Here is a 21,943-nt window from a genome sequence, read left to right as displayed (position 1 = left end):
TTCTCATCCTCACCAGATTTTTCAAAGTCTATTTTGTATTCTCTCTGCTCACCTGACCCTGCCTCATCCTCCCCAATGTCTGCTTCTGGTTTTACTAATTACTTTTCTTCAAAAATGTCTCTTCTTTGTGTATGTATCCCTCTTTCTTCTACTGCAGCTCCTCCTTCGCCCCCCTTGGAGATGTCCTCCTTTTCTTTTTCTTTAGTCTCTGATCTGGATGTTTCCTCTGCTCGCGCTAAGGCTCACACCACTTCCTCTCCGGATGATCCTCTTCCTTCTGTAATTTTGCATGTCTACTCCTCTCTTCTTGCTTAACTCACTGCTTTTTTAAACTCCTCTCTTTCTGCTGCTACTGTTCCATCTTCTTTCAAACACGCCTCAATCCTCCCCATTCTAAAACAATCTTAACTTGATCTCTCCTTACCCTATCATCCTATTTCTCTTTACCTTTCCTCTCCAAACTTCTCAAGTGCAGTATGTATTCCCAAATGTCTTCTTTTGTTTATCTGCACTCACTTCTACCAGTTTTTCAATCTGCATTTAGGCCCTGTCTCTACTGAATCTGCTCTTCTGATGGCTACCAATTCGCTCCTTCGCTCATGCTATTCTAAACTCTCCTCTCTTCTTGTTCTGTTAGACTTTTCGGCTGCTTTTGACACAAACAACCATTCTATTCTTCAGTCATCTTTTGATGGCATCGGTTTTCCAGGTTCTGTTTTTACCTGGTCTCATTCTTATCTTTCTGGTCGCACTTTCTCAGTTTATTGGGCTGGTCACTCATCATATATCCTGCCGCTGTCTCATGGTGTTCCCCAAGGCTCTGTCCTTGGTCCCTGTCTCCACTCCCTTTATGTTTTTTTCTCTCAGCTCTCTTATTTCATCCTTTGGTTTCTCCTACCATCATTAAGCTGATGATTCTCAAATCTTTCTCTCATTGTCCTCTTTCGCTATTAATTCTTTATCTGTTTGTCTTCTCTGAATACAAGCATGCATGTCCTCTTGTTATCTCCACCTCAACCCCTCTAAACAGAATTTATTTTCTTTCCTGCTACTTTATCCCTCCTCCACCACCCACTCTCCCTATTTCGTTTCCTTCATCCACTCTGTCTATTTCCTCCTGTTCGTGTAATTTGGCTGTTTTCTTTGATTCCTCACTTTATTTCCCTTCTCATATTTCTATTATTTCACGCTCATGACTCTACCAATTGTACAACATCGAGAAGGCCTGTTGCTTGCTCACCTTTTCCGCTACTAAACTTCTCAACTCTTTCCTTGTCTTCTCCTGACTTTTCCACTGTTCTTCTCTTGCTTTGGTGATCCCTCTGTTCCTCTTGCTACTCTTTGCTCTCTTTATTATCATTCTGTTCATGCTTACTGTTCCCTTGTGACTCTCTTGTGCTCTACACTCTCTTCAATGACTGTCTTTTGAATCTCGTCTGCTCCTCTGTCTCTTCTTTAAAGGCCTCTATATCTTCCTTATCTCTCTTCTCTTATTTATTTCAATTCCCCCACACGCTCCCTCCATTCACAGTCCCTTTTTCTTTTAACAGTTCCACACCCTCCTTGTGCCTCTTCCCATTTGTATCCCTGTTCTTTACTTGTACAGACGTGTTGGATATGCCCTGCCCATCTCTTTGCACTCTATTTCTTCCTTTTCCCTCTTCAAAACTCACCTTAAAGCTTAACTTTTTTCTATTTGATCTTTTGGTTTGATTGTCTCATTTCTCATCCTATTGTACTGCTGATCATTTTTTGTTCAGCGCTTAAGTGTTAAGGACTATAGTAATGACTAATAAACACAAAACAACACAGTGGGCAAACAAGTAGAAAGTGGAATAGGTTTTGCTGTCTGCTGCTTGCACATGTACATGCATAGACTTCAGAGATTCCATTCAGGCACACAGTGGTCAAATGTCAAAATATACAGATGATGCAATCTTTCTACATGATTGTGATTTTACCTCAAATGTTTTTACATTTCTGAACACCACCTCTACTGGTGCATGGACAGCAAAACATTTACTTTTCTCCAGTTTGTTACTCTTTGTTGTGCTGCATGTTTATTTGTGCACATTCGTTTCAATTGTGCCAGGGAGAACAGTTTGAGCTTGTCAAAACTTGGGGTATCGGTTATTCCCAAAAATGTGTAGACCATTAGAATTAGGAGAGCTTCTCTTTCACAGATGAATCTAAAATGTCCTTTATATCATTTTACACATTAGGGTTGTATTTCCTCCCTAGAACTGTTATTAAAAAATTGCACCCTTTTCCTGGCCTGTACACCTGTAGATATACGAGTCACTCCAAGTTCCAGTGGCAAAGCCCTACCAGAGGTGCTTCGTGGAACCCCAGGCATTTTCCGTATTGAAGCAATGTGATGTGGATCCAGAGTAGCCCAATTCTGCTTCCATACAAAGGTAGGGAGCTGACTTTAGCACCATAACTTCTCAGACACTGCTCGAGCATTCATGCACAATTTTCAGAATACATCTGGTCAGCCCTCCTCGGTTTTGCTGTATTAACCATTCTCCGGATATGGGGCTTCGCATTGCTCATCCCTGTGAAAAGAATCCCCATTAATGGGTAGGCCTTTATCACATCCACCGTAACAACCTCCAGGTTTACTTGTATCTCCTCTGCCCAAAGTACACTATTTTTCACTTTCCATGATTTAGTTTTAGCTGGTGAGCCCTGACATATTTATTCGCATCCACAACACTGTATTGCAGGTCTCCCCTCCCCAACAACCACACTCAAGATCAAGTTCACTAAAGAAGTCTAATCTCTATATAACAAGGATGAAGCTCTTCACCAGCTCTTCAATCATGCAGTGAAGAAGAGGGTGCCTAAAGACACCCAGATTTAAGATCCTCTTTTCTCCCACCGCTGACTTTTCCCCTAGTACTATGCAAACTAAGGCACTTCTGGCCCCAACATAGGCCATCTAGAGCTGTAACGGAATGATCCTAATTTGGTATGGCTAATCAATTATATTAATTTGTACCTATGCCTTCAAACTTGTCTTATTCAGATTTTCCTCACAACGTTCACCCTCATTTACACCTCCTTACGTAAGTGCCTTGAAGCCACTAACGAATGAGTAATTCACACTAAATCAGATAAGTAAAATGTTTCGGGAGGATAGCTCAGTGTCAACCGCTCGCCTTGGAAGCAGGATGATGCAGGAGCAACATGGGTTTGATCGCCGGGTCCGTGCTTAGAAAATAAGCACATTCTAAATAACCCATTACAATTACAATAAAAAAGTGTATAAATATGATTGTGATAAATCAAAATCCGACATGAACAATATATAAACTAAGGGGGCAGAGGACGTATCCCGCACCGCTGCCCAGAGCCCTCCTCTGTCGTTGCAGCCCCTCTTTTGATGTACACAGTGATATGTTTTGGAAATGGGCAGCCTGTTTGGTGCATAACAAACGGTCCCCAAGGCTAAGAGTCCCCAAAACACATTCATGTTCCTGTTTTTAGCTAACTGCCCCCATTGGCTAGAGAAAAGATTTCGTAAGACGTTCTTAATAGCCTCCTGTAATCTTTATTTGCAGATACGTTTTAGACCTGTTTTGCCTCTCTGGACTCTTTGTAAACCCGGATGCATGTCAGCGCCTTGTGGGGTCTCTGGGAACTACTTGAGAGGGCGTAACCCCACCCAGCAGCTCTTCAGCGTGCAGCTCTTAAAGTGTCAGCAGGCCTGCCACTGCTGCTAAGACATCAGGCAGCCATAAATGTAATTTTGTATAAACAACTGTTATACATAACGTCTTAGGTTCCAAATAATTGAATGGTATGCTGCTTGGCAAATTTGGCTAGTGCCCCGGGTCTTGTTGTGCCCACTAGCCTCGCATACCAATCTGTCCATCCCACTGGGGACATAACTTGCTTTTTTTTTTGCTACAGAAATCACAACAGAAATTGAACCACACACGTCTACCCAGAAACTGCCCCATCCAATTCCACCAACTCAAACAATAATACATTGTGTTCTGTTAGTTATACTCACCAGGGAATTGACCACTTGTCGATGGTATATTCTGGAAAGATGTGGTATTAGGACCTAGTACAAGAGCAAGAACATGCAAAGAGTTACTGCTTTCATGTGGTGTATGGCAATACTTATGTATCACAGCACTGATGAATATAGAGTGTTGTATAATACCATTTTCAGAAGTGGTGCTCTATTGGAAGCTTTGGTATATTTTGATATTATGTACCATATCCCAGAGACCATCAGTCTCCTTTTTTTCTGATTATTCCTGACATGCTTCCTTACATCGGTAGCCATGGATGTAAGTTAGAGATAAACAGGGGTATCCACCGCCGCACCTGGCATACATTGGCACACGATGGCATAATTAAACAGAACATTTTCTACAAAAACACCTGTCTGGTACGTGGCATCTAGAGATGTATTGGTATGTAGCTAGCTTTGTTAGTCTGTATACTTTGTGTGTATGTGTGTGAATGTGTGTGAGAGAGACTGAATGAGTGTGTGTTGATGCGTGCGGATGTGTTCGTTTCCTATAAGTGTGCCTTTTATGTCTTAGTGTGACATTTTTATGGCTAACTGTGCAAAGCACTTCTAGCTCTATATTTTTGAACATTTCAGAAATAACTTTTTTATACACTTCAAATGCGGGGTATGCAATAGCTCTGTGAGGTAAGTGTAATTGAGTGTTTTTTAATTGGATTACTGGCATATCTGACGTGTATTTTTACAAAATACATTAGAGCATGATAACAGAATATACTTGCTTTACCCAACATCTTCCGAAAACATACCTTTTATCATTTTATTAGGTTGATTAAGAATGTGGTTTGTTTCTTTACAAATAAGCTTCATTAAAGACGAACAATTGAAGGACACTAATACAAATAGGTTAGGCCCTTTTAAATGCTACATAACCTATCATTGTATGTTAGTATAAAACTATGGATGTATTAAAAGAGATGTGGTCACCAAGCTTAACTGGAAAATGAAACTAGGGTAATTGGGCCCAATCTCAGCTTCCCCACTTTGCAAAATGGTATGATCCTGGGCCAACCACTTTTACCTCAAAAGACCTATTTTTACTTAACTTCTGAAACTGAGATCAACGTAAAGTAATTGCTTTCATTGCACTACAAAGACCCCATGAAACATACCTGCCTACTCCCAAAATGCACAGCTATCACACTCAAGACCCCCATCAAATTCTGCCCATCGCAATCTCCAAACCCGGCGCACCATAGCCCCTTTTTGCATTCTAGACTAGGGGACCCCTCGTCCTAAGGATCATACTGCTTGGGAGCTTGAAGCAACTAGATTATCATGAAGCAAAACAAAAAAATAGTTACTAAACCAATGGTAGCTCTCTTAAGCTTTAAGGTAAGTTTGAGGATTTGTTGATTCAGTATCTTTTTTTGGCCCTAGAAGGAGGGGTGTCCCTGGACTGTATTTGGAACGAAATTTGGCTCCTAGTTAAAGGGGGTACATTGACAAAAATGTAGTATGTCGTGCGTTGTAAAGGCAGCCCAATGAAGTTATAGAGACTCAGTTGAGGATTTACTACATTAGTACATACTGAACTGCGATTCATTGTTGGAAGCACTCAACGCCACCCTCTCAGCTCCCATCGACCGACATGTGCCTCTGAAACAAAGCACCTACAGACCAACAGCGTCAGCACCCTGGCATACACAAGAACTGAACATCAGCAAAAGAGTCATCAGGAAACAAGAGAAAACCTGGCGCCACTGCAGGACCGCATCCAGCACACCGCTATTCAAGGAACTCTGAGCAACCTGCCGACAACTGATCAACACAGCCGAGGCCTGCTGCTATCAGAACACCATAGCAGAAGTCGACAGCAAAAGCAGAGACTCTTCAAAGCGGTCATGCACTGCATCAATCCACTACCCGACCTTCCAATACCATACTCGATTGAAAAATCCACTGCCATCAACACCTTCTTCATCGACAAAATCAGCAAGATTCGCCAGCACATTGACACCAGCTCTGCATTCACAGACCCACCTCACATCCCTCCTTGAGAAATCTCCACACCCTGGATGACATTCCCAACACTCTCTACAGAGGACCTGATAGAAACCATGGCTGCTTTCAAAGCCAAATCTTATACAGACAACACCCTCCCAGCATCCATACTCAAGACCCTCCCTGCAGAAAATCTCCTTCCCTACCTGGAGATCATCAGCAGCTCCCTAACTCAAGGCACCTTCCCACCGACCCTAAAGACAGGGCAAATACTCACACTCCTAAAGAAACCCACTCTAGATCCAGACAACATAAGTAACTATCTCCCCATCATCCATCTTCCCTTCCTAGGTAAGATCATCAAGAAAGCAGTAGCTGCACAACCGCAGCCACACATCGACACCAACATTCTTCTCAAAACCTACCAATCCGGGTTCAGAGCCAAATACAGTATGGAGAAGGCAACCATACAGGTGGTCGAAGCACCCCTTAACATACTTGATGATGGCCAACCCTGCCTCCTGGTTGTACTCAACCTCTCGCCTGCTTTCGAGACAGTAGACCACCAGGCATTCATGGACACCCAACATCTGTGCATGGGGATCAGCGATCTTGTCCTATGCTGGTTCAAGTCCTACGTCCCCAACCGCCAGCAGTTTTTTCAGATGGACTCCTCTTTATCACTAATGCTACCCGCTACTGTGTAGTCCCACAGGGTTCCATCCTCTCCCCAATGATCTTCAATCTGTTCATGTAGCCCCTGGGAGCACCTCTAGCCACACACAAAACCCACATCTACCAATACACTGATTTGACACAGCTATATCCCAAGATCGGCTCCATCAAGGACGTCCACATGCTCAAAATCTGCCTCTCGCTGATCCAGTCTTGGATCCAGTCTTGGATGTCCAGTGCATACTTGAAGCTCATCCTCTCCAAGAATTCCTACTCCTCAACAACAACACCGAACATGTGACATACAAACCTGGCTATCAACCATGAACCCTGTGGGATTCACCCCGAGCTCAACTCTGCGCCAAGTCCCTCGGGTTCCACATGGACAAACACCTCTCCTTCAAGACACACACAGCTAAGAAAATGCAAACAGCTTGGTATCAGCTCTCCCTCCTACAGAAAGTCAAGCCCTTCCTCCCTTCACACAGCTTTGGATCCACAGTTCAAACATTGGTCCTATCCACCTGGATGGGGCAATGCCTTCCTCCAAGGCCTCACGTCTTCCTCCCATGTGCCCTGAGAAGTGTCCTTCAGTCGGCCGCATGCCTCATCAAAGGTCTCTGCAGATATGACCACATCATTGCCCTCATCGACTTTCACTGGCTCCAACTGAACATGCAAATCACCTTGAAGTCTTGCTTCATCATCTATAAGGCAGTCACCCTCAAGCCACCCAGCTACCTTGCTGAGAAACACAGCATCTCTGGCACACAGCACACCACCAGAAGTCTGGACACAAGCAGACTTGAAATCTGCTGCTGCAAAAAGGAAAGGACTAGAAAACAAGCCTTCTCTTCCTACACTCCAAGACTATGGAGCATCCTCCCTGTCAGCATCAGACTCACCCCCACAGGCCCACAATTCTGAAAAGAGCTCAAAACTCACACCTTCAAGGAGTCTCTCCTCTTCAACACCTAAGCCATCACGTCACCCCCTGCATTACTTGTCTCGCTAGACACTGTCCACCCCTCTCTTCCTTACCAACCTGTACAGCTGTTCCCCTCCTCTTTGCCCCTCTGTATCCTACCCCCGCTGCATATCTGTTCTGTTGTATACCTCTGTAAAGTGCTCCGTTGCTTCTCAAAGCTAGGTCTGCACTCAATATATACAATAATAATAACAATAATAATAATAATCATAATTAGTGCTGAAGCTTTGCATGGTTATTTATTACTTCATTAAAACTATCAAATGTGGCCATTATAATGGATGTGTTAGGACAACCCTTTTTTTGTAAAGCTAGAAAAGGATAGTCTTTATCTTTTAATATTTAGGTTACAAAGAAAAAATAATCATCTGCATTTGTGAGAAAGTGACACTTCCGTAGTGTTTAGAATGGATATAAAAGCACTCTCCAAACCTTGGATAAGGAACAGGATTATAGGTCTGACTCTTTAAAAGCACACAAGTGAAAAATGTAGTGTGCACAATTTTTCTTTGCATGATTTTAAGAAATATGCAGGTCACATTTTTCACTAAGGCATTTCTGGGGGGCCGCGATCCAGCACAAATGATGTGTGTTAGGCAGAAACCTGTGCAGTTCCCTTAGGGACCACTGCAAAAGGCTTAGGACTACAGGTGTTGGCAGTAAACCCAATTGGTAGCAGTCTGTACTACCCAGATTTACCTGGTAGCTGTGGCTGAGCAGCCAGCCTTCTCTCAAGAAGAGTTAGACAGTATATAGAGTATACAAAATAGGTACAAGATACAGTAGCACAAGCAAGCACTGACCAGACATTGGGTATAAAAGTATATACTTATTTATTTAAAAACACACTTGTAAAATACACTAACACTTATATGGCAAGCAAGTTCAAACACTGTCACTATCAATATATATACATCCCTGATTACTTATTGAACACGTCTTAGTTAAAACACCACTTATTTGCAGACAGAGGTGAGCGCTTAACCTAAAATGGCACTCCAGTAAGGTAGTTAAAAAGGGAGGGAAAAAGGCAGGATTAGGAAAGCACACAATACCAACACTTTTAAAAGATCCACAGCAAGTCAGGAAAGGCAGAGTCTACTGTAGAGCAAGAAAGTTCATAGGCCTGGCCCACTCTTGGAGAGAGCAAGGCGGAATGTGTCCAAGATGACACAGTTGGATTATACTTTAAAAGTCTTTGCAGATAGTTCAAAAAAGAGTTGGATCAGTTCAGAGAAAGTTAGTTAACAGGTCCCAGGTCACCCCAGGATAGAGAGTCAAGGATTTACGGGACACCTTGAACAGTCTGTTGCAAGGGATACCAGGTGGGACACAGTCCCTGAAATGGTGAGAAAGCTCCAGCAGGGGCAGTTGTTCCTGGCAGCGGATGCAAGTCAGTGCTTCATCCAGGGGAAGAGAAGATCTTGGCGTGGAGGAAAGCTGGAGGTTGTTGCACTACCAGGGAAGAAACCAGCCGTGGAGTTTCACGGTTAAAAGGTACTACCCTTTTATTCGCTGTAATGGTGAAGCGTGGCTATCCGGCCGCCGGGGTGCTTGGCACGGGCGATTCGACCACGAGACGATCCAGGAAGGCGAAAAGAGGGTGAACTGGTCATCCCCAACAGTTCAGAGGAAGAAGACTCTCTGGGATGAAGATTTTCTCTGTCATCGGGAAGTGGTGAGGCGGTTCAGCAGGGCTTCACCGGTGGTGTCATCGTTGCAGGTCGGCTCAGCTTCTCCCTCTTCGGATTCTTTGGTCCTGTGATGACTTCTGAAGTTCCAGTCCCCAAAGCCCTGCTTTTATGCAGAAAACCCCCATTCATCAGTCCTAGCTGTCACTCAAACATGCTAAGTGGTGAGCCCGGCGTCTCACCACTGGGCCAATCACACAAGAGTGCGATTTGAGTTGCAGAGGCAACTCAGTCCAGGGTGCCTAAACCCCTCTCCCACACATCCTGTAGACCCAGACAGAGTGGCACCACTTTTGGTGGCTTCTGTGCAGAAGCCTGCCAAAAGTGGAACAAAGGGCTCGACTTGGGTTGGAATTACAGAGGCGAACACAAACGCCATTTTAAAACTGAGTCCTGGCAAAAAGACCCAACCGGGAATAAATATTAAATAAATAATCCAGCGATATCTTTAACATTGCACCAAAAAAGTGGTGTGTTTAAAATGAATGGGAAAATCCCATAGGAAATATTCCGGTGGAATATTTCACTTGGTAACCACTGCCACCAGCCAGAAACTCAACGAGGGGGGACTGCACAGTGCCCCCTCGAAAAACAGACCCAGGGGCAATCTAATTACCCCTACCAGTACTTCCACAATATGATGGTTTGTACTGGTTCTGTTCACAATTTAAGACTAGTAAAGTCAATTGTGACTTTACATGCGCTGGGAGACAGTAGTCAGTCCCAGGGTAAGGAGTCTATGTTTGGGGGTCACTATGACACCCCTGTGTGTTACTGCACGGAGGGTGCTGTGTAACACACATACCAAAAAGACATAAAGCCCTATGGAGTAAAAGACCCCATATCCCATAAAACACATTCCAAAGTCAAAGGTTATCTCAAATCATGTCTAAGAGTGGGAGAAAAAGAGTCTCACTCTTAGCAGGAGAAAAAATTAAACCCCAAAAATCCAGCAAAGCTGCTGGGGGACTCCCTAGGTTTGAGAAATTAGCCTAAACTGATAATTCTCCCTAACAATGTGCTGGCCAATTCCCTTGCATACATTGGTATTAAGGTTGTGCTCCTGCCAATAATGCATGATTGGCACCCAGCACTCATAGGGATGTAGGAACTATACAGTTCACAGGGACAGACCCTCAAGGTCCGTTTCATTGTAAAAAGCTCAAAAATGAAAATAAAAACATTTCTATCCCTATTTAAGGGATAGATCTGTAGTCTGTAAGTGGGACTGCATTTCTGTTCCACATAGAAGAAAAGTATGAAAGGGTCAGCAGCGAGCAGGAATGTTTTTGTTGTATGGAGATTTCAAAGCCTATCCTGTTTGTGAATTCTTGTTGTACTTTGCAATGAACAAAAAGGCCAGCTGCTTCCCACTTTGCTCAATTGCGCAAAGTGGGGTGGTGGGTGGAGGGAGTGAAATGGCACCTGAATGTGTTCACCTATATAATTGTTCTAGGGCAAGTGAAAGTGATGTGCAAAACACGTTTTCAGATTCAGGTCAATCAGTTTCTATCCAAAAAGAGCATGGATAGTGAGTACATTAAACTAACAAAATAATTTCCATGAACTCAACCACTCAAAGAATGACTCCCATCCAGGTCAAGGCAAAAGGAATGCATACTCTTTTGTTAGAACACAATTTCAACTTTTCAAATAGAAGTGGGCTAAAACAAAATCCTAGTTGAAATGATAGTGTGTAGGTTTTGTGTACACAACATTGAAACACTCAAACATCTAATGCTTTTGTAAAAGCTAAAGGAGACATATATAGTTATCACAGCCAGTGGCAGCTGGTCAGTTTTTTACTTGGAGGGGTGTATCGTCTCACAAATATGCCAGAACAACCGTGCCTAGTAAGGTAGCCTGAACCAGCCAAAGTGGGTTTGGGGGAGTGGGATGACCGGCAATTTACAATTGCTTTTGTAGGGTAACTGCAATACAAACATGGATGCAATTCACCAACAGTGCACAAGAGCATTTCCCAACGAATTTCCATAATGCATTCTCCCACATTATATGCCAGTATAAAAATATTTTCCGGCTGTAACAAAATATGCCAGAATTACGCAAGTTTGCTTTGTACATATTTGCCAGTAATCATGCTATAAGAAAACATGTCCACACTGGCTCAGCATATACATGGCTGTATCCCCACGTAACGACGTACTCCTTTTGGTGTTACCTTAAGAAAATGCCATTCCAAAATAAGAAAACCGGTCTAACCTGCGGCACAATGTAGTCCAGACAAGACACATCATTTACACATCATGGTTGCTTTATCCTTGATGCCCAGAATACAATGCTATTTCATAGTAAGAAATAGATAGGCTGGCTGCACCAAAATGGCAGTTTAGCCACATAATAACACCTAACAGGTTTCCTTTATCATAGATGCCCAGAATAAATTACCATGCCACAGGTAGAAAGGGCTATACTGGCTGCCCCAAAATGCCAGTCCAGCCAAGTAACAACACACATCCTGCTTGGCTTATCATAGATGCCCAGTACAACCTTCATTCCACAGTAGTAAAGGACTAGATTGGCTGCTCCAGAATGCCAGTCTAGCTTTAGTATAGTATTGCTCTGGATATCTCTCCAGTCCACCATTTTTCAGCGTGCCATGTCGGTACAAATGAAGAACGTCTTTATGAAAATGAGGCATACTTGTACCACAAAACTGGAGGTTCAGCAAAAACTGATAGGCCAAATTTGCATGAGACCACAAGCCAGCACTGATACTTTACTCCCAAAAGGGACTACTTGTGCATGGTGTCAGTGTGCAGTACACAATTGCATGATGCATGCCAAGGTTCTAATGCATCCCACAGCGATAAACTGAGTGGAGATCTTTGTTGGCAGAGATCTTCTGGTGGGGAGCTGGCGGCTCTGCTAACAGTACTGTAATGCACATGTTAACAGCCAGTTGGAAATCTGAAGAAAAAAAACATCTAATGCTATTGAACAAAAAAGTAGCAAAATGGGTCACAGCCAAGCCATAATTAGAGCTACCACCAGGCAGTAAATGTGGTACTAAGCTCCACTCCTTGTTTCATAACACGGATCCATGAGTAGAACAACTTCTTGCATAAAGGTTAATTTTCCACGGGCTGACCACAGGCTTTCAAGAAGCATTTCCCCTGCTCCACAAGTTTCACCCATGTGCCTGTACGTTATACTTCATGGGTCCATGGTGTGGTATGGGGGGCTTTCTGATGTACCTGGCACACGAAGATAGGGATGGAATTGAGGCATTGGGGGATACCCGGTATATCTCTGTTAACAATTAGGTCAATGTTCTCTGGTTCTACTGTCCCATTTTTTGGGACCCCTAAACCTTTAGCTTTTTCCTTTTTGGTTTATTAAGGCTTGCAACTTATTTCTGTGGCTCAAGAGATTGTATATGAAGCCCCCTTCCCCTGCAAACCTTTATCAGTAAATGGTCTTGTGGTAGCTCAAATGGCTCCTAGAACAGGGTCCATTTTAAGTACTGCATATTATCCCTACTGTGATTATCTCACCCCTCATAGATTTGAAGAGTAGGCTGATTGAAGCTGCAATTTCGTCTTGGTTTTTCATCAGGGGTGCAGACATGTTTACCACCTTAGTAGGCAAATGTACCCTTCTGTTGCCATCAGAGTGCTAACTTATTTGCTTAAATCCTACTGTCAGCCATTTTGTATTTGGGGCTTTCCATTGTTACGGGAACCATGAGGCAGGCTTAAAATGGATGATGTACACATATGGGCTCACGCTGAGCCCAGTCCTGCAACGTCTATAGTAGTTTGTACAGGTTTAGTCTGGTTCCTAGCCCCAACCAGCCCAATGCGCCAACTGTTTGGATGACTGTTTCGGTGGACCTGTGGGATTGGTGAGTGTCAGGGCCATCTCTTTTGACCGGCCAACAAAACCTTTGTGCATCTTACTGTTTGTGTGATTGTATGGTTGGTTTTGGCCAGCCCGTGAGCTAATGGGTATATATAAAAAATACTCTGACTCTTCCTCAATTCTGCTGGGATTTGAGCAGGTTTACTTATCTCCTGCTGGAGTATGTCCTCCACAAAGCCATGCTTCTGCTTTTAAGGACTTGTTCTTGCAATACTGGCTGTGCCCCATATTCTTCCTGTAGCCCCATTTTTCATCTTTGGCTACAGGGTACTTTTCAGGGCTTTCCTTCCCACTTCACTTGTCTTCATCACTGGAAGGACTGGACGACTTATGGAGGGATTATGTATAGGCCATTTTCCACTGTCTTCCCAAATTACCCTCCTTGTTGTACCTCCTTGAAGTAGAAAGCTTACATCATCCAGAAGGATGGTGGGATGCCACCGCCCCATCTCAGCTCTTTTTTTGGGATCCTTAATTTGATTGCTTTGTTGGTCCCTTTGTGGGAAATGTACTGCTTACTGGCTGTCCTCTTTTGCTCCTTAAACCATCTAAATCCACTTGGTGGGTTCTTCTTTTTTCCTGGAGTCTTCTTTATCAATGTTTTTGCTCCTGGACGGTTTTTCACCCTCCTGGAAAGGAATCGGTCTCCTTTTGTGTTGCATGGGTCCTTCATCTGCAGTTCAAGTGCCCTAAAACTTGACATGCAAGGGAAGATTCTTTTATCACCGATATGTTTCGCCTTTCTGGATCAAAGTTGTCCAGAACTGGCACCATGAGTTCTTAGCTCTGGGTCCTGGGCCAGTGACATATTCTTTAAATATACCATCAGGTGCCCCCTAAGTCTGTGAACACATGTTTTATGAGACTCTGTTTACAATATATTGTTCAAGACTTTCATTGGCACACATACTGTTCTGCATCCTTTCTTCCTGAGGTTTTGGGTCTCCAATCTGGCACTGCAACTCATCAAGAGGGTTTCCTTTTGTAGTCCCTCCGGCAGGTCAGTCCCCTCTGCACCTGCCGGGTAGAATTCAGACTTCCCTGACTTTTTTCAATAACCATGGCAGTGCCTACATATTTTGTCTCATTGTTTTCTATGGGGAACGTTTTGTCAATCTGGAAAAATGAATACCCTTCATTTGAATGATAGACGTAACTTGATGGCCGTGGGCCAACCGTCTTATGCACCGAATTATAGAAATATAGACTGTTATGTTTGACCAACAAGCGGCCATTTTAAAACGTAGCAGAATCACCATTTTGCTTGTTAACCATTGCTCATTGCTTTCTGTCTAAAAACTGCTTTGCAGCTTGCAATTCTTGCGGATTCTGCTTACTCTGCTCAACTGTTAACATTGTTGTCTGAATATGAAAGGACAAGGTCAGGGGACTAAAGAGTTTGCTGAACTTCTCATGAGTAGCCCAGAAAGGAATGCCCACGCTCCCTCTCTGTAGCCTTGGGAGGAAACTAGAGGGCATTTAATCACTTCACAGCTGCCAGCCAGTCTCGTACGATGGTAGAATGTGTTAGAATAATACAGTTAAAGGCTTGAATTATGCTTCTCTTACGGCCCCCCTTTGCAAAACCCCTTAGAACGTGTTGGCTCCCAGGACACGAATAGTACCTCATAGATAGTAAAGCTTGGAATGTGGCTCTTCCCCCGTGTGCAGATTGCTTCCAAGAACAGAACCACTGTGTTCTAAAAGATCCCTCCGCACTTTCTAAATTGCACATTGTTACAAGAATAGACATCGAAAGCATTATGATCGTCATACTCGTCGGATATGTCCATCGTCATCCGAGTTCAAAGGAACTTAATACAGAGGGGTGTTGATCATGACTTTGCTGATTGTATGATATGCATTTTGTATATATGTAACTGATGTACGTAATTTGCTCACTTGCGTCCCTCGAGGTCTAGGAAACTCACGTTGCGGGGCGTGAGATCAGAATTGACCAATTGATACTATCTTTTGCTTGCAATAAACCCTAGCATTTGGGATTTTGAAACCTCGTGTCTGGCGCATCTTTTCGTGTATGGCCATTGCCTTGTTTCCATAGCACAAGGGACCCCTAGGGGCCCCTTTCAAGATGGCGCCCGAATAGGGACCCTCCCCCACTTGCCCCATCGTACACGTTGTAACGGAGTAAAGGTGGAAGAACGGCGAGGACGGGACGGTCGAGCCGGGATCAAGAAGTGTACGGGGCGCCCTGTAGAAGAGAGGAGAGATTCCTTCTGCAGATCTGCACACATCTGATCCCTGATCGACGTACCGGGCAAGAGGGCAAAGGAGGCGAGGGTCCCGAGACGAGGCAGAAGCCAGAGAAGCGCAGACACGACGTGGGGAGAGGGTGCGTTAGAACAGGCGACTTGTTTTATCAGGTGAGTCATTCCCCGATTCAAAGAGGACCCTGATTTTTGGTAGAGTGTTGATTTTGCAAACTCAAACGTCCAGGTAAAGTTGGCTAACCAAAGGGGAAGGTTAAAGAAACATGCCTGGAGTACTGTCCACTTTAGCGGGGCTTTTCAGGTGCGGTAGACAGTCCTTGGAATATGGCCAAAGTGCACCGCCTGGGGGAACGCCGGCTTATGATATGTATGCGAAATATCGTGTGGGTGCGATAATATTTTTTGAAATTTGGCATAGGCAAACTAGAAAGCAACCCGACCATCAGTGGCCGATTAATGATAGTTTTGAGATGGGGAGGATAGATAACCTAGAGAGGGTGCTGATTAGAAAGAAAGCGCGACCTGCAGCTTTTGAGACCGTCAAAGATTGGAGGAGGGAAGCGATGCTCCGATTAAGGAGTAGAGAGAAGCATGCGCGTAGGCACAAAACGAAGCTGGAGACAGCAGAAGAGAAGGAAGAGGAAGAGTGGACTGAGAGTCTAAGACGGGAAGGGAGACGGAACCAGATGAACATAGACAGAATATACCCGCAGCGGGAACTACACATAGCAGATGAATTAATGGAACATTTGTTAACTAACACAGGTCGAGGCCCAAAACCAGAATCGAAACCAAACACGCCAGCAGTGACTGTGCGGGCCCAACCAATAGCTCTCATACCCCCTCCCGTAGCCCAAGCACTTCCCCTCACGCAAGCATTAACCCAAGCCCCACCCACAGCTCGAGCCCTCCCACAAGCGCAGACCGTGGACACACAATTTCCCAGCACCCAGCAAGGCCCTTCACAGATGCGACCTGTGTCACTTGTCCCATCCGCACCTCCCGCTTTAGAGACAGATTCAGCACCATCCGCCCCTCCCGAAGTCGAGATTGAGACTGGGGAGGAGAGAGGCGGGGCTGAAGGAACAGGATTTGGACGGGTAACTCGAAGCACGATCAGCAAAGAGAGAAAGATTGAATTACGGCAAGAGGCAGAAATGTACATAGAAGGAAATGACGAGACGGCAGCATTGGCCTCATTGTATGGGTACCGAAGAAGAGACGAGAGACAGGTAGTGTTGGAATGCATGGGGGAAATTCTGGTGGGAGAGTGGAAAAAGATACTTGGGAATTTACCGGCACAGCGGTTGTTAGATTTGAATAAGTTAGCACGCGGTGAGCAAAGAGATGAGGATGTAAGAGAACATGTTCACAAACTGATTCAAGTAAAGAATTAAATGGAAGACAGATATGCTGAAATGTTTGCTACACCTGAGTATAGTAGAGAGTTTATTAAGAAAGGTATGAAGGAGGCGTCAAGGTTGAGTATGAAAAAATCATGGCCGAGAGTTTTTCCAGGTAGTACAAAGCATTTGCCGATACCGGGACAGATAGGCGATGAACAGAGATTGCAGGTATGGGTAGGGGAAACAATGCGATGGATGTCGAACAAAAGAACGTCAGTAAAAGAAGTAAGTGAGATATGTAATGGGTACCCATTGGAGATGAGGAAGGAAGCGATGCAAACAATAGTAAGGGTGTTGTTGCAGCAGGTCATTGGATACAATAGAGGTAGAGGTAATGCACAAGGCCAGGGAAATTTGAATAATATGCACGGGGTGTCATTGGGAGTAAATCAATGTGCATACTGTAAGGAGGAGGGACACTGGCGAGCGCAATGCCCGCACCTACAGAATAGAGGTGGGTTTGGTCAGAGAAGGCCTCGTAGAGGACATCAGGGGTCAAACGGCTCAAGCAGAAGTAACATGCAGCAGCAGCAGGGATATACCAATGGAGGTACTCAAACCCAATCATATGGCCAAAACCAAGCACAGAAGAACCAGACATTGAACCAAAGCGTTTCGAACCAAAATCAGGGCGGGCAGGGCCAACAGAGAAATTATCAGAGTGGAGGACATCGAGGGGGAAATGGGAATATTTTAGATACACAACCAAACACGTATTATAGCAGTAGCAGTGACTACACATCGGATGATGTGTTATTTTCGCGATAGGACAGCCCACGACAGGGATCGGAACCAGTGTCTATTCCCGTGAATCAGAGAGGACCCTACGTAGAAATGAGAGTCGGGAATAAGGAGCACCGTTTCCTTGTAGATACAGGAGCACAGAAGTGCTCGATAGACCACCACTTGGTTCCGGAGATACCACTGTCGGGGCAGAAGAATGTTTCTGTAGGGTTCGCAGGTACACCAGTAATTAACCCCATGTCCGAAGCTGTCCCAATTACAATAGGACCATTTACGGAACAGTGTCCATTTCTTTTGACAGAGAATTGTGGAGAGAACTTGCTAGGATTAAATTTGTTGAGAAAATTGGGGGCAATCATACATTGTACGGCAGACGGGGTGTTCCTCACGATGTGGCCTCACGATGCACCAGTGACGGAATTTATGTCAAAAGAGTTGCCAAAAGAGCTAAGCAGAGTACCAACCTGTCTGTGGGCAATGCATGATAACGATGTAGGATGCTTGAAAATAGAGCCAGAAAAAAATAACTTTGAAAGAAGGTGTAACACTACCACGAATTCCCCAGTATAAGATTTCTGTTGAAGGTGAGAAGGGATTGAAAAGCATTGTTACTGACCTGGCGAGATTGGTGGTGGTTGAGGAAATTGCAGGAAGCACGTGCAACAGCCCCATTCTTCCAGTTTACAAGAAAGGAGGCAATGAAGTACCCTATCGTTTCATAATTGATCTGCGTCCATTAAACAAAGTGGTAGACCCACAATTCCCTTTGGTCCCAGATGTCACAACAATACTGACAATGATACCGGCCACTGCAGAATACTTTAGTGTAGTTGATTTGAAGAATGCATTATTTAGCATTCCAGTGGATAAGAGCAGTAGATACCTGTTTGCGTTCACTCTAGGAGGTTGATCATTCACATTCACACGCATTCCATAAGGATACACAGAAAGCCCGAGCATTTACAGCAGAGCGCTAAAAGAGCAGCTAGACATGCTAGAACTACCCGACAGTTGGTACTCTTGCAGTACATAGATGACTTGTTATTAGCTGCTGATACGAAAGAGATCTGCAAAGAAAGTACTATATTACTCTTGACACATTTAGCGACCCATGGTCATAAGGCAAGTTTGAAGAAATTCCAGTATAATCAAAAGGAGGTGTCTTATTTGGGATACCTACATTCGAAAGAAGGGAGAAGATTAACACCAGAACGCATAAAAAGTATTTCTAGTATGCCTATTCCAAAAACTCAAAAAGGAGTGAGAGCTGTAATAGGCATGGCTTCTTATTGTCGGCAGTGGATCAGTGATTTTGCGTTGATTGTGAAGCCGATGATAAAGTTGACTAAAAAGGATACAGAGATGCCTTTACAGTGGGATGAGGAATGTCAGAAAGCGTTTGAGCAATTGAAAATTGAAAGCTGCATTGTGTGCTGCGCCAGTTTTAGGCACTCCTAACTATAAAAAGATCTTCAGACTATTTGTGAGTGAGAGTGAAGAATGTGCATTGGCGGTTTTGACACAGGAACAAGGTGGAAGAAATAGGCCGTGCAGCTATTTTTCTTGCACGCTGGACCCTGTAGCGCGCGCACTACCACGATGTTTGCGATCCGTCGCAGCGGCTGCTATGTCAGTGAAACAAACGGAAGGAATGGTATTGGGGCACACTTTAATTCTGATGGTGCCACATGCTATAGACGTTCTATTAAATAGGACGCAGACGCAACACCTCACCTCAGCTAGACTGACAAGATATGAGCTCATCTTGTTTGCACCCCACATTCAAATTATGAGGTGTAGCGCATTGAATCCTGCAGAATTAATGCCACTGCCCATAGCAGAAATTGGTGACAACGAATCACCACCCCATGATTGTTTAATGATCACTGAAGAAGAAACAAAGGGAAGGATTGATTTGAGCGATATCCCGCAAAAAGAGCCAGATGGGGAGTTATTTTGCGATGGCTCTTGTTTTAAATTACCTGATGGCACATCAGCAGCTGCATATGCAATTACTACCCTAGAGAGTGTTGTAGAGAGCAGAAGGATCCCCTACAATTCGGCACAAGCCGCAGAAATAATAGCACTGACCCGAGCCTGTGAACTCTCTGAGAATCTGAATGTAAATATTTATACTGACAGCCAGTACGCCTTTGACGTGGTTCACAATTTTGGCCGACTTTGGGCTGAGAGGGGTTTCTTGACATCACATGGAGCCAGGATTCAGCATGGCCCTTTCATTGTGCGATTGTTGTCTGCGCTCACGTTTCCAAAACGCCTAGCTATAGTAAAGTGCGAGGCGCATAAGAAAGTAATATGCAGAGTGGGAGAGGGAAACGCGTTTGCCGACAGGATTGCGAAGCAAACAGCCACAGATTTGGGGAATAAAATGATGACAGTACAGACTGAGGAAGTACCTTGTATGATAGAGAATGGAGTTGCCACAGTCAAAGAAATGCAGGCTAAGGCCACGACCGAAGAGATTCAGGGGTGGGCCAAGGGCTCTGCTGAGTTAGATTTGGAAGGATGTTGGGTGGACAAGGAAACAAAGAACTGGATGTTGCCAAATTGTTACGTAATTGCAATGGTTATAATGGCTCATAGCCCTACCCACATTTGCGCAAAGAAAATGGTACAGCATTTATCCACAGTATGGAAAAATGAGCACATAAAAAAAGAATGCAGAAAGGCTAGTGCAGAATTATATCACGTGCCTGCAACACAATGTAGGAAAGGGAACCGTGACTCCAGGAGGTAGTTTCGGCCCACCCTCTATGCCGTTTGAGGTAATCCATTTTGATTTCATAGAAATGGAAAGGTGCCAGAATTACAAGTACGTGTTAGTGGTAATCTGTGCATTCAGCAAGTGGGTGGAGGCATATCCTTTAAAAGACTGTACTGCCATGTCCACTGCAAAAGTAATGCTGAAGGAGTATTTCTCCCGGTTTGGGTTGCCTCGTGTCCTGTGGTCAGACAACGGCCCCCACTTTGTGGGCGCAGTATGCTACAGATCTGTGCAGGTCTGCAAATAGAGAAACGGTTCCACAGTTCCAGGCATCCCAGTTCTGCTGGGCTTGTGGAGAGACACAATGGAATCCTGAAGTCAAAGATAGCGAAAATTTGCGCTGGGAGCAAGTTGAGTTGGGTGGATGCATTACCCCTAGCGCTGTTGTGTATGCGCACGTCTGTGCAGGCTAAGACTGGGCTCTCCCCTTATGAGATTATAATGGGGAGGCCAGCAAATGTATGGTGCGCACCGCAGCCTAGAAAATTATGTGAGGTCGAGCATCCTATGTTAAGCACTTACTGTGGACTTTTAATACAAAAGTTGCGTTTGATTCATCAGCAGGTTCAGGAGGCGTTGCCGATGCGATATACAGGAGCAGGACACTCACTGGAGCCTGGGAGCTGGGTGCTAATCAAGAACTTTGAACGGAAGACAGCACTAGCACCCAGGTGGCGTGGCCCCTATCAAGTACTTTTGGCAACACAGACGGCCATCCGAGTGGACGGACGTAAGGCATGGATCCATGCTACCCATGCCAAAAGGTTCCCAGCATCACTGAAAACTTTGCCTGATCCAGACGACGAGAAAAAGACAAAGGTCTCGGAAACTAAAGAAACTATTGCCAGTCCAGCACCACAGCATCAGCCTGAGCGAGAAGTGAAAGTTGAAACAAAGCGCAAACGAGAAGTGAAACTCGAAACAGAGTTTGAGGAGGCTCCCAGTAAGGGGGAAGGGTGAAAAGTGCCCGAACGTTGCTCAGTGGAAACAACATCACTGCCGAGCGACACAAACCCTGCATTGCAAACACGAGCAGAAACAACGCGTGTACCCCTTTGGCACCCAGCAGTTCTCGCGAATGCACCAAAGCCAGAGAAAGAAACTACATCATTGCCACGACGCCCATCGCTGCCCATCATTGTGCCACAGGCTGACACTGAGCCTGACACTGGAAATGCAAGGGCACTATTCACGAATCATACAATAGCAGGAGTGAATCGATACAACCTGCGGCCTCGACAGGCAAAGTGATCCACAGATCTTTGGTGCTTTTCTTTTTGGCCTTTGGTTCTACTCACGGATGGAGTAGGAACCAGGGGCGTAGAGGAGAGAAGTGTGAGAATTGTGCAAGTCGGACAATTCAAAACTCGCGGCTCCTCGGTGCGCTTATAGAGTACCTGTGTCCTAAGCCAGAGCGGGACAAGCTGGATGCACATGGTACTCTATCAATAAAGAACTGTTCAGAAATCGTCTGAGCAGTGGGAGAAAGAACAACTAATCTTGCTCGGGAGCGGTGAAATGATCCAGGCTGTGAAAAGGCTGG

The 21,943-nt window shown here is 44.6% G+C and overlaps 1 protein-coding gene across 13 annotated transcripts in view; it reads right to left on the bottom strand.

Moving 5' to 3' along the window:
- LOC138451221 (variant surface antigen F-like) overlaps positions 1-21,943 on the bottom strand; it is a 342,866-nt gene that overhangs the window by 263,451 nt on the left and 57,472 nt on the right. For all 13 annotated transcript variants that reach the window (XM_069604894.1, XM_069604893.1, XM_069604899.1 and 10 more), the window contains exon 3: positions 4,022-4,075. In XM_069604894.1, coding sequence (XP_069460995.1) covers positions 4,022-4,075 — 54 coding nt within the window. The remainder of the gene's footprint in view (positions 1-4,021; positions 4,076-21,943) is intronic.

The sequence above is a fragment of the Ambystoma mexicanum genome, chromosome 1p (assembly GCF_040938575.1).
Source record: "Ambystoma mexicanum isolate Mex_15411 chromosome 1p, UKY_AmexF1_1, whole genome shotgun sequence".
In the NCBI taxonomy this organism is placed as follows: domain Eukaryota; kingdom Metazoa; phylum Chordata; class Amphibia; order Caudata; family Ambystomatidae; genus Ambystoma; species Ambystoma mexicanum.
The sequence above is the reverse complement of the archived record's forward strand: the minus strand, read 5'-3'. Positions and strand labels throughout refer to the sequence as shown.